The following is a 13,948-nucleotide window of genomic DNA, read 5'->3' as shown; positions in this document are numbered from 1 at the left end:
CAACAAACTCATACAAAATGTTTCTAGCAAAACCTGCTTTGGCCCTAGTAACCATATCCAAATTACAGTGCTTAGTAAAGGTATGCACTGAAGACCAAGTACCAGCTTCAAGGATGGAATTGGTGTCTAAGCCCCTGAAGAAGGCACCAGAAGAAGAAATAGCCCTAATTGAATGAGCTGTATGTAAGCAAAATAAAATACAAGACGAAAGAAAATAATAAAAAAAGAAAACCGCCAACTGAGCACTTATCTGATAGCTAAGTATTCAGCACAGCAACAAGACATTCAGACCCATGAGCAATAATGGCATTCAGAGTGGTGAAAAAGAAGTTCTGGGTAACTGCATTTGTACATCACTTTTATGCGCTATGTTCTGTGTAGGGAAAGTGTGTGTGACTTAAGGCAGATACGATATCATAAGGCTTTGGTATACTGGCCAAATGTCAGGCTGCCCAGGGCAGGAGATCCCTATAGTAAAGAATACTGCAACAGTGATATAGAAAGGCATAATTTGTTAAGAGTATTACTTTCGTATGCCAGGATCAGCATTGTATATTCCAATGAAAAAATTGTTTTTCAACATGACTATGCATTGGATTAAATAGATAAAAAGAGAGTAAATGAATGGATGTGTAAAATACTAGTTTTCAAAAAATGGGAACAAGAAAAATGCCTGGCATGCCTTTTCCTCTTCCCATTCTAGCTTCTATTGTCGTGTTTACAGTTCATTATGTGGATGAGAAAGTAAAGGCTGTTGGGTGGGTGTATAATATGGCTACATTTATTGGTATTAACTTCCTCACTGTGCTGCAGCATCTTGATAACTGATGATTCCAATCCTATCATTCATTGCAAATGCTGTGATTTTGTGTGTGTGTGTGTGTGTGTGTGTGTGTGTGTGTGTGTGTGTTTTTGCATGAAAATATATATGTATGCATATATATATATATATATATATATATATATATATATATATGCACACACACACACACACACACACACACACACACACACACACACACACACACAGACAGACATATAAAACAAACAAAAGGGAAAGCTAGTTGTTCAGGAATAATTACACTTAATATCAACATATGAGTTATTAAAATAGACTGTTCTTATGTAAGATCCATGTCATAAATTACTTTGCATTCTTATTAAAATACGAAAACAGTTTTAATTTAATAAACCATGGTTTAAACAAGCAATGCCAGCATGAATCCTAAGTTAAAATGAGGTAAACCACTGGCATGCTGTGCCTGAGCTACCTACAAAGGACAGGGGTACTGCTGTGGAGAAAGAGTATCCATGGTCTACAGCACTGGGGCATCTACAGAAAAGGTAAACATTACTAATCTTTGACTTGTAGCACCAAATAGTGTATCAAATTCTTTCTCTTCCTTATGCTGGGAGGGAGTACTGTCCAAACCAAATGTTTGACATGCCCTGGATATTTTTTTTTAACAGCTGGATTCTGAATTTAAGATCTATGATAGATGTAACTACTGACTTTGTGCCAAAGCAGATGTACGTACATACATACATAAATACATACATAGAAATATTTCAGGTACAGGTATGAATGCACTTTTAGACTGTCAGTATAGCAAGAGTTATTCCCATAGTTGTCCAAGTTGATATCCTTCCATATCACTGTTGCAGTATTCCGTGCATAAGCGATGTCCCTTCCTGGGCAGCCCATCGCTCGGCCAGTGTAGATAAGCTTGAAAAAGATCTTGTTTGTGCCATACATCACATTTTGCTCCTTGCACAGAATGTAGGGCATAAAAGGGACATACGGATGCAAGTACCCAGAACTTTTTTTGCTGCCAGTTGGTTTGAACACTGCATCTTTGGGGTTCTTTTTCTTTTTCTTTTTAAGTTTAATTTCTTGATCTTGTATTTTTTATCACTACCTAGAGTTCATGTCATCCAAGAGGGGAAAATGTCAGTGTGGGAGGCAGATTCCCCATAAAGATTGTCATGAACAGTGTCTTTTTTGTTTTAATGCTTCCCACGATCATAATTGTTGTAGCATCTGTAAGGCATTTGTGCCTAAGACACTCAGAAGCCATTTATTGTCCCTGGTCATGTATCTTGAAAACCAATGGCTTAGACAGTTAGCCCAGGATACCATGGTGGAATCCTTTAACCATGAGGTACTCCCACTAGGTAAGAAGAAAACCAAGAAGTCTCGTCTGGATTCTTTAGCTATCTAGCCTCCACCAGATATCACCCTAGAAGCAGGTACTAGCTCTGTAGATCATTCAGGGTTTATGTCGGATTCCTCTGCTACAACTCTGCCGGAAGCCAGCATGGAGCCATCTTTTTGCACGTCCTCTGAGGCTTTGCAGGCATCTACTCCAGTCATTGAGGGGAACAGCAGTTGGTTAACTCGGAGGGTCCGAGAGGGATTCCCCTGATATTGGTCAGGGAGGAAGTTCTGGGTTCTCTCTTGAATCTTGCCAAGGATCAGAACCTCCAGTATTTGTTAGGGCTGATGTCCCCTCTAAGAAAAGACAAAAAGTGAAGCATGTTTCCATCTGTCCTGTGAATCCTCAGAGGGAATGGCAGGAGTTTACTCAGGGCTTGTTCTCTGCCTTAATGGCCCTAAAGCCTCCTCAAGGAGTTTCAGTACCCACTCCTCCTTGGACCTCTACCCTCTCTAAATGGTTTGGGGAACCAGAATCCTCAGATGAGGTGTCCCTGTCTGATGAGTGGTCTTTGTCCTATTCTTCGCATATGCCTTCGTCTTTGGCTTATCGTTCTGATGATGAGGAGTCTGTTAACCCTGACTCTCCTTTCAAGTAATTGTCTTTTGGGGGCACAATTGCTATGATGATGGAATTCTTTAAATGGGATTCTTCTCAGTTGTCAGATATTCAGAGAATATATTATGAGTTGCTTCAGGTGGATACTCCTAAACCGTCGTCAGTTCCTCCTTTGTTGACTGCCTAGTTAGATACTTTAATTGCTGCTTCCAAGTCCTTTCTCAGCCTCCTGCTCCTAAGAAACCTGATCGGTTCTGTGACAACCCCACTTAAACCCGGGGCAATAACTAAGGGGCCTCAGTCCTGACCACCGTCTCTGGTAAGGGAGCGTCACTGAAAGCAGGGATAGAAACACAATTTCCCCTAAGAGTACACCGTGAACAAGCTTCAAACCTGGGACTGGACTATATGCTTTACTCCAGGTCCCCAAATGAGTCTTCACACTAACCACTGCAGAGCACTGTGCCCCAGTTTTAGGTATTTGACACACTCGCTCTTAAATATCTGATATTCACACATACAAACTGTCTTAGGAAAGACTGGCACAGATCTACCTGCTCTGTCCTCTTTCCCAAATTTCAGGGTAACGGATGGCACCAGTCAAATTCCACAATACCCTTCAAAAGGGGAGTTCAATTATATTGGATAAAATAAACACTGATTTAAATGGTAGCATGTAATCCAAGAAGTAAGACTTTTTGGAGTGGCCCTGGCATTATCACAATAAGCATAAACACTCTTAAGGTTGCTAAATGTACTTTCTAAATAACCAGCCACAATAAAAGGTAGTAAAATATTTAATAAATAAAATGATTTTAAAATGTATATAGACAGAGTAACTCAGAGATGTCCTTCAAGGATGCATCTGCAGTCATAACATATGGGTTGTCCTGCCTCAGGCAGCCCTTCGGTCGGCCGGATTCCAAAGTCTGGGTCTGGCCTCGGCTGATGTCGCACTTTCCCCAACGTCAGAGCGTCTGGGGTATAAAAGCATCAGCCGACGCCATTTTCCTCCGTCTTTCTTGCCGCGTCGTGCCCGAAGCAGAAGCAGTTCGCAAGTGCCGGTCGGTCAGCTCCTGTGATTCAGCTACCGAAGACTTCGAAAAAGCTAAGTACCCCATTGGGGACTCTTTCTTGCCTCAGCCGATGTCAGATAAAGTAAATAATTGTTTAACTTGTGGGAAACAAATACCTCATAAGGATTTCCACTCTTACTGCCTCCCTTGCTTAGGCCCAGACCACGACGTCTCGGCCTGTTCAGCCTGTGCTTCCTTCAACCGACGAACTCTTAGACGTCGGTCGGAGTTTGCAGAGGAATTCTTTGGGGCTAATTTTGCATATAAGATGCCGTCGGAGACTCCGACATCGCATTTGGTGAAAAAACGGAAGGACAAGGACCGACACTCGCGGCCCGCGGTTTCGGCTGAAACCACGGTTAGGCCTACCGCGAGTGTCTCGGTTTCGGCCGAAACAGAGTCCTCGGTACTTCCTTTATCCGAATCCACTCAACCGACCACTGCGGCCCTGGAGGCCCCTGCTGAGTCGGCTACTGAGCTACCTACTGAAACCAGTGCCCAGGAAATGTCCGACACCATTCCTTTGGACAAGTCTACTCCTGCACGTGGTGCCCCCCTGCTTCCATGTCCATTAAGGCTTTTTCCAGGGCTAAAGCTGCTAAACTTGCTAAAGCTTTGCCTCCCAAGACTTCCTCTCAGAGACCTTCTTCTAGTTCTCAGATCCTCAGCCTTGCAGAGGATCTTATCTCTTTAATTAGAGGTTCTCAGTCTCACCCGGACAGGGGCTCTCAACCACCACCAGACAAAAGGCCCAGGACTGAGCCCTCTGACCAACACTCTTCAGATGAGTCTACGGATGGATCTGTGCTGTCAGATCACCAGGAGGAGGCTTATTCGGCCTATGAGGATTCTGATGCTGAAGAATCTATCCCTTTGGCCTCCCCTCCTGAAGAGTTTTCCTTTGGTGAGACACTACACTCTATGAGAGAACATTTTCAATGGCAGGGTCAGGAATTTTCTGATTCTAGAAAGAGATTAAGGACCTTTTTACATTTACCTCAGCATAGGCCCTTAGCTATACCTCCTGTTTTGAATGTTATTGATGATGTGTACAATGAGGTTAGTACAGCCCCTGATTCTCTCCCTCCGGCTCCTGCCAAACCTGATAGATACTACAGGGTCCCGGATTCTCATCTACATCTGTACAAGGCCCATTCTGCAGACCCAGATACTATTTCTCAGGGCCCAAAAGGAGTTGCAGCTGCCACTGCCAAAAATCCTCTACCTTCTGAAAGGGAGTCTAGAGCTTTAGAGAGATGGGGAAAGAAGGTATATACTTCTGCAACTCTTTCCATGAGGGCATTAAATTGTCAATTTCATATGATACAGTACCAAGAGTATTTGTTAGATGAATTGCATAAGAAGCTTTCCTCTTCTGAACCCCTTGACCGTAAATCCCTTCAGGATCTGGTACATAACTCACAGCAGGTTAGTAATCATTTTTGCAGTGTGGTTATGATGCACTGGAAGCTTCATGTAGGTCAGCTATGACTGGGGCAGTTATTCGTAGGCATGCCTGGTTGAAGGAACAATCTTTACCAGACCATGTTAAAGCTAAACTCCTGGATGCTCCAATGGAAAAACAAAAATTATTTGGTTCCTCGGCTCAGGAGGTCTTAAAGAAGTTTGAAGAAAAGGCAAAATCTGTGCAAACAGTTAAGGACTTTCTGCAAGTACAACCACCGAGATTCAGCAGAAACTGGCCTACTAAGAATTGGTCCTTTCCAGACTCGGACAGATCCCAGAGGGGCAGGAACAGGCGTCCCAGAGGTAGAGGGCAAGCTAGAGGCTCCTACAGAGGCCGCCAGTGGCAGCCTACCAACCAGAGAGGTAGTGCAGGAACAGCAACAACAACTACTACACCTGGACAGACTCAATGACTTTCCTTTGATTCCGCCGACCAGGGCTCAATTGGAAGCACCATTGGGCGGAAAGCTTTCTTTATTCTCAAAAAACTGGCATTACATTACAAGGGACACATGGACACTGCAAATAATAGACAAAGGATACAGGTTCCACTTCCACACTTTGCCAAGAAGAAACGAAATGCCAAACCTGCCACCAAATCAGAGGGCAGAGGCTTTAAAGCAGATCAACAACTTAATACAAATGAAAGCCATAGAAAAGGTACCTCTTTCAGAACAAGGCCAAGGATTTTACTCCAGATTATTCCTTGTTCCAAGAAAAGAAAATCAATGGAGGCCTATTCTCAACCTGTCCGCACTGAATACTTACCTCATTGTGCCAAAATTCAAGATGCTGACCCTACAGCAACTTCTTCCCATGCTGGGCAAGGAGTCTTGGCTGGTGACTCTAGATCTCAAGGAGGCATACCTGCATGTCCCTATTCGGCAAAGTTGCAGAAGACACCTCAGATTTCTTGCAGGATCAGAGCATTATCAATTCTCAGCATTGCCCTTTGGCTTATCTACTGTGCCCAGAGTATTCACAAAATGCCTGGCATCAGTAATTGCACACTGCAGACTTCAGGGGATTCAAATTTACCCATATCTGGACGACTGCCTTATACAAGCGGACAACAAGAAAAATTTGATAAAGGACTTGGACTATGCCATCCACCTATTACAGGCCTTGGGATACACAGTCAACATCCAAAAATCAAGACTTGTTCCATCCCAAAGGATAACCTTTTTGGGTGCAGATCTAGACACAACCACCCAAATGGCCTTTCTCACAGAAGAAAAACAAAAACAACTTCCGGATTACTTCATGAATCTGACAAGACAAACTCAGCTAACTGCAAGGAAAATCCTGCAGGCCCTGGGTTACATGACATCCTGCATAATTCTGATTCCACAAGCCAGGCTGCATATAAGAAAATTACAATGGTACCTAAGGAGTGTATGGTCTCAGCACAGTCACAGTTTGGAAACTTTGATACCAATCATTCCTTGCCTTCAAAAGGAATTCCTGTGGTGGGCTCAAGCCTGCCAGTCCAACAGAGGGTTGCCTTTCAACAAACCAAAAACAAAACAAACCATCACCATGGACGCTTCAGACCGAGGATGGGGAGCACACATGGAGGGCAAATGTATCCAAGGCCTATGGTCTCAAGGACAGCTGCGCATGCACATAAACCAAAAGGAAATGCTGGCAGTGATACATGCAATCGAGGCCTTCAAACCTTTCCTCCATCAAGGCCACCTGTTAATAAGGACAGACAACACCACAGTCTTGTGGTACGTAAACAAGCAAGGAGGCACGCATTCCTACCCTCTATGCAGGCTGGCCATGAATCTATGGGAACTATGCTTGAAACTCAATATCCATCTACAGGCCCAGTTCGTGCCAGGGAAAGAAAATGCACTGGCAGACAGCTTAAGCAGAACTACCATGGATGCACACGAATGGATGCTGCACCCAGACATCTTTCTACTCATAACACAAGCATGGGGAAAGCCGGAGATAGATCTGTTCGCCTCGCCCCACAATCATCGACTGAAGACATTCTGCTCAAGGACATACCACCCACAAGCTTGGAAGGTGGACTCTCTCTCTTTCAGCTGGAAAGCTTTAAAAGTCTATGCCTTCCCACCTCTCCCATTAATGTCCAAGGTTTTACTGAAGATCAGGGCAGAACAGCCAAGAGTGATTCTGATAGCTCCAGACTGGCCAAGGCAGCACTGGTACCCACTACTGAGGAGCACGTCACAGATGAAACCATGGCCTCTCCCCCTATGGCCACTTCTTCTGACGCAGAACAATTTCAAGATCATGCATCCCAACTTGAAAACATTGCAGCTAACTGCCTGGAAAATTCCATAAACCCCCCTCAAAATAACTTATCACAGAGAGTAAAGGACATTATTATGGAAGCTCGCCGGCCTTCCACAAGGAAGACATACTCAGCAAAATGGAAAAGATTTCTCATTTGGAACACAACAAAAGGCTTAGATGTGACAGTGGCGAGCATGGCAGATATTCTGGAATACTTAGCAGAATTGTTCCACAATGGCCTGTCCTATTCTTCCATCAAGATTCATGCCTCAGCAATTTCAGCAGAATACAATGTTGATCCACCTATCTTCTCGCATCCTCTCCTCAGGCAATTTCTGAGGGGAATCAAAAACATCAATCCTCCAAGGAAACCCCCTTTACCTACTTGGGATCTCAACTTTGTGCTGGAGAAACTAACACTTCCTCCCTTTGAACCAGCAGCATCGGCGGATCTACAGTTTCTGTCTTGGAAAACTGCATTCCTTCTGGCCATAACTTCAGCAAGAAGAGTATCTGAGTTACAAGCTTTAATGGCAGTACAGCCATTTCTTATCTTCCATCAGGACAGAGTTTAATTGAGAACCAATCCTACTTTTATGCCAAAGGTGGTATCTAGGGTATCCTTGAACCAAGCTATTCACTTGCCTACATTCTTCCCAAATCCACAAAATAAAGGGGAAAAACTTCTACACACTCTGGATATACAGAGACAACTACGCTACTACTTGGACAGAACTAAAAGTTACAGAAAGACTGACCAACTCCTTGTAGCATATGCTGCTGGGGTACAAGGAAAAGCAATTTCCAAACAGACAATTTCAAAGTGGATAGGAAATTGCATTCGATTTTGTTACTCCTTTCATGGAAAGACGGTTCCTGCAAACATTAGGCCTCATTCCACGAGGGCCACAGCCACCACTACAGCCTTCCTAAGAGGGCTGGCTACCAAGGACATTTTAGAAGCTGCTACATGGAGCTCCGTGCATACATTTGCCAAACATTACAATTTACCTCTATACTCCAGATCCAGAGCAGGTTTTGCTACAGCAGTCCTGCAGGGTATCTTAACTATACCATCCCTTTCTTAATACCTCCTCCCCCAGATTGGCTATGGTATTCTACCCATATGTTATGACTGCAGATGCATCCTTGAAGGACAAAGTACAGTTTTGTACCTACCATAAATGTAGATGTCCGATAGGTATGCATCTGCAGTCAGGTTTACCCTCCCTCCTTCCCCTCTGTGGTATTCCTAGGGTGCTTACCCCTCCATTAGCTAGCTGGGGGATCTATTATGGTGTATTTGTTTGTATATATATGTGTATATTTTGGAAAATGTTTGGAATTTATTGCATTCCTCCAAATTTGGCCTTCCTAGAGGGCACCTGACATCTGGGGCAAGAAACACTGAGGAAAATGGCGTCGGCTGATGCTTTTATACCCCAGACGCTCTGACGTCGAGGAAAGTGCGACATCAGCCGAGGCCAGACCCAGACTTCGGAATCCGGCCGACCGAAGGGCTGCCTGAGGCAGGACAACCCATATGTTATGACTGCAGATGCATACCTATCGGACATCTACATTTATGGTAGGTACAAAACTGTACTTTTCACACAGGAATTTTGAAAATAACACTGAAGGATACATTTCACACTGATTGTAGAAAAAGTGTAACTAAGTGTAGTTCCTTAACTGTCTAAGATTAACTATCCCTGTCTAATCTAATTAACACAGCAAGGCAAGATGATACTCTTTCTTCTGCCAGGCAAGATAAGAGTTTATGTCCATTCTTCAGGCTGTTGTTTGGTCCTCAGCGACTGGAGTAGCAACTCCTACTATTTAAGCTAAACACCTCTGGAAAATTCTGAGTGATAACTACCGATCTGGAAAACAATAACAACTGTCAGCTCCTGCAAACTACTACAACTATTACTACTGACTTTAACTGACTCGGCACCTGTTTTTATAGCAGAATTTTTTTTTAAAAAGTCACAGGAAGCTGTTAACCTACATTCAGAATTCTTTTTAAAAAATATGTAGATTTGGTCATCCAGAAGAACACTGTTTGATTCAAACATCTTAAATAAATCAAAGTAATAAAAAAAATAAAAAAAAAAAAAACATAACCTCATTTACACAATTATAGCTAGTCATACTGGCATATATAATACAGGGTAATTTACAGTTATGTACAAATATTTACAAAACTTTAGTCAGTCATTGCTAGCACAGATAACAATATCTGATATCTTCACATTTTCTTTAAGGTTCCTGAGGATTGTCTTGTCCTTCTGCTGATCCTGCTGTGGTGTCATTCTCTTCTGACAAATCTTCTAAACTGTTGCCGTCTTCCAAACCTTTGCCTTCTGGTAAGGATAGCAGCAGGGAATGGTGAGGATTGGCAAGAAAGTTTATACTACTTCTACTTTGGCCTTTAGGGCTATTAATTACCAGACCCACATGAGCAAGTATGCTCTGGCCTTGATTGCTCAGGCTTGGCAGGTTATCTCTGCCCACTCTGGTTCTGATGGCAAATCCTCTGCCTCTTCTTTTTTAGGTTCTGCTTCTCAAGTGGCTCACCACTCTATTAAGTGTAGTTATAATATTGCTGATGCCTCTTTTAGGGCTGCGGCTTTTGGGTCCATCATGAGGCATTATTCTTGGCTTCATCTCCAGTCCCTTCCTGAGGACATTAAGGTCAAGCTGTTGGATGCTCCTTTGGATAATTCTCATCTTTTATGACTACTGCTGCTGACTTGTTTAAGTCTCCTCAAGCGAAAGGCAAAGCCTTGTAAGATCTCAAACATTTTTGTCTCTCCTATCCCTAAGTTCCAGTGGAATTATCCTTCTAGAGCTGCTTTTGTTCACAGGCAACCTTGCCAGGCCTCTTAGGGCAGGAAGTGTGGAAGGCGGGCCCCTTCTGCTAAGGTTTCTTAGATTTCTGTGGCTCAGAAGTCTCCTTTGTCTGATAAGCCTGCTTCTCTTTGACAATTCACCCCACCCACCCCCACCTTTAGACCAGGTTCCTTTGTCCCTTTAGCTCTCTCTTTCTCTCTCTCTCTCTCTACCAAATTGGCATTTCATCTCTTCAGACTGTTGTTTTTTTTTCAGTCATCTGTTAGGGTTACTTCATGATATGGAAATTGCTCCCTCCTTTTTCTGGGATTCTTCAGCCTCCTCTAGAGCAACCTTCTCATTTCCCAGAGGTTCTAGGGTCCCTTTTGAACCAAGGGACCATTCAACTTCCCCTCCTTTCCAGGTTTTGATCCCTTTCAGGCACCTCTTTTCTGAGGACATGCTTTTGGTTTTACAGGAGGAAAGAAAACCCTCAACCAGAAAATCTTATATGTCCAAGTGGAAGAGATTGTCAGTCTGGTGCCATGCTCATAACCAGGACTCTTTTTCAGTGGGGGTCCCTCTGGTCCTCTCTTATTTGTATGAGTTGATGCAGTCTGGCTTGGCCTATTCTTCTGTGAAGGCCCATTTCTTGTTTGCCTTTGACTCCTCCTTTGACTCCTCATTTTGAGGTTTAGCAATTTATTCAAAGGTGCCCTGCATATTAGACCCTCCCAAGAAAGCCTATTTCTCCTCATTGGGACCTCAGTGTTGTTTTGGAATAATTGACTCATGCTCCTTTTGAGCCTGCAGATTCTACTTCTTAGTAACATCGTACTTGGAAGACTGTTTTGTTACTGCCTCTTACTTCTTCTCGGAGGGTTATGGCCATTGCTCCTTTTTTTGGTTTTTCACAGGGACATGGTGTCCCTTCATGCTAATCCCTCTTTTAAGCCCAAGGTAATCAATGAGTTTTTTAATCAGTCGCTACAACTCCTTTCCTTTTTCCCTTCTCCTCAGTCTGCTACTGAGAGGGTCCTACATACCTTGGATTTGCACAGACAGCTCAGGTACTATTAGGATAAAACTAGGACTATTTGTAAGTCTCATCAGCTTTTTTTCCCCTTTTATCCCAGGTCTTTGGGTTCAGCTGTTTCTAAGCAAACCATCTTCTCCTGGATATCTAAGGCCATTTCCTTTTGTTGTTCTATTCATGGCAACTGTCTGTCTACTTCTGTTAGACGTCTTTCCACTAGAGCTGTTGCCTCTTCTGGTGCCTTCTTCAAGGGGTTGGACAGCACTTCCATCCTTGAAGCTGCTACTTAGTCTATTGTGCATACCTTTACTAAGCATTATAAGTTGGATATGGTTTCTAGGGCCAGAGCAGGTTTTGCTGAAACCATTTTGTGTGGGTTTGTTGAGGGCTCTTCTCAGCCTTCCACATCCCATTCTGTTTCTTGAGCTTTTTTACTCTTCCTTATATACTGAATACTGCAACAGTGATATGGAAGTACATAGTACAGTTGTGTAAAATTTTAACATAATAGTAGATGTCCTTCTCTTCATTGTTACAGTATTCGCTGCCTCCTTCCAACCCTGTCTTGCTTATTTTCCATTTTTCCCTTCTGGATGTGCATGAACTCCTTTGTCCTTTGATGACTGTTCTCTTCTGGGGCAATTCATTTCTGGGTAGGTGTGTCTGTATGTCCCTTTTATGCCATAAGTTCTGTGTGAGGAGCATAAATTTTATGTGCGGCACAATCAAGATTTGTTTCAAGCTTATCTATACTGGCCAAGTGGCGGGCTGCCCGGGAAGGGACATCTGTTATGTACGAAATACTGCAACAGTGAAAAAGACAGCTACTCTTATGGTAAGATTTTACAACTGTACTTTCTTAAAAAATATTTAAACCAGTATTTGATTTAATAAAATTTGATAGTATATTCTCTGCATCAGATGCTATCTTAGAGAACCAATTAGTACACTTATTCCTATATAATTGCCTACATAGGTTGTCTGATGATTCTTTGCTTCTCTTTGATAATCCCAAACTTTCTCAAAGGTAGTTGGCTGTAAATGTCTTGCATACTTGAGTAAGGTCTCCTTTGAAATGTGTTTACAAGACACTGTACAAATTCATATATTTTAATCTTTCATAATAACTTAAATGTTCACACATAGGTAATGCAATAGGCCTGATTTCTACTACTCCTGAATTTGTTTCTTTCATTACTTATTTACACTGTAGGTCCACCAGCACCAGGATCGAGGGGAGACGTTCCAGTGTCAGCTGTGCCCTTTTACCTCTTCTCGCCATTTCAGCCTGAAACTGCACATGCGCTGCCATCAGCACTTTTCTAGAATGGAAGCCAAGGTGAAGGAGGAAATCACTGAAACTGAAATTGAAGCAACACAGCTCAATGAAAGTGCTGTGAAGAAAGAATGTGGGACTGATCCCTTGGGAGGGTCAGTCAAACTTTCAACCAGCCCCTTACCAACAGTAGGCAGTCGTCGTCAGTCTGTTATCCCACGACTAGTAATCAAAGAAGAACCAAGTGAGAGCAATATTATTCCAGCAGTATCATTTCAAATGTGTGCAGAGCAACCAGCAGAGAAACGAACACTCAAGGATACCTTGGACTATATTGCTAACCGACCTACAGCACTGTTCAGCCAAGATATCTCTGTAAAAATGGCTTCAGAGTTGCTCATGAAACTTTCAGGTAAGTCTGCCATGTCAATTTTCAAGTGTATGTGTTCTTTTAGAGGCTGCAGTTTCTTAGGAGCTTCCAAAAGTGCAGTGGTTTTCTTAAGAGACTGTCAAATATATCCACACATCAAGTTTTATTCTGGTTTCTGCCTTCTATCCCCCCACCAGCAAAATATAATTATGCATATATTTAGTGACTAGCTTTTAATAGCACATGTGCGGTTTTTTTTTTGTAGTTTAATGAGGCTGGAGTACATTGGGTTGCAGAACTTCTTTCATAGGAAAATGCACATTATTGATCAGAATAACAACATGAGTTCACATATATGAAGAAAATAAAAAATAAAAGTATTAGCAACACTTTTCATTATCATCCTCATGCAATTTCCTGGGAAATCCCATCTCATGCCTTAATTTGCTCCGGTGGTATAACCTGCTGGTCTCGCTCATTTCCTGATCATTATTTTGTATGATTTGCTTATATTTCTACCATTTAATCTTATGGAATCTGCTTCATCCCTCTTTTAGTGTACATACCTCCAATTCTTTTATTTCCTTTACTGTAGCCAGTACCTCATTTACAGTTGTTTTAATCATTAATTTCCTCTTTTCTTGTGATTTCTTTTTTGGCTGCTAATAGCATTAAACTTAATAATGCCTTACTGTACTGACAATTATGAATCTAATCTCCAACTCAAAAGGACCATCCCCTTAGTTATTAGACTTTGCTCCCACAAAAACTGTGCCAGGGCATTGTGTACGGAATCTTTGAAAGCAGTCATCTTCACGCATTCCCAAAAAATGTGTTCCAGGT

At 42.6% G+C, this 13,948-nt stretch overlaps 1 protein-coding gene across 1 annotated transcript in view; it reads left to right on the top strand.

The window, feature by feature from the left end:
* Positions 1-13,948, top strand: part of ZNF827 (zinc finger protein 827) — a 1,349,262-nt gene that overhangs the window by 525,197 nt on the left and 810,117 nt on the right. The window contains exon 4 of the mRNA XM_044062231.1: positions 12,673-13,147. Coding sequence (XP_043918166.1) covers positions 12,673-13,147 — 475 coding nt within the window. The remainder of the gene's footprint in view (positions 1-12,672; positions 13,148-13,948) is intronic.

The sequence above is a fragment of the Protopterus annectens genome, chromosome 2.part1 (assembly GCF_019279795.1).
Source record: "Protopterus annectens isolate FY-2018-M chromosome 2.part1, PAN1.0, whole genome shotgun sequence".
Lineage (NCBI taxonomy): Eukaryota > Metazoa > Chordata > Ceratodontiformes > Protopteridae > Protopterus > Protopterus annectens.
The sequence above is the reverse complement of the archived record's forward strand: the minus strand, read 5'-3'. Positions and strand labels throughout refer to the sequence as shown.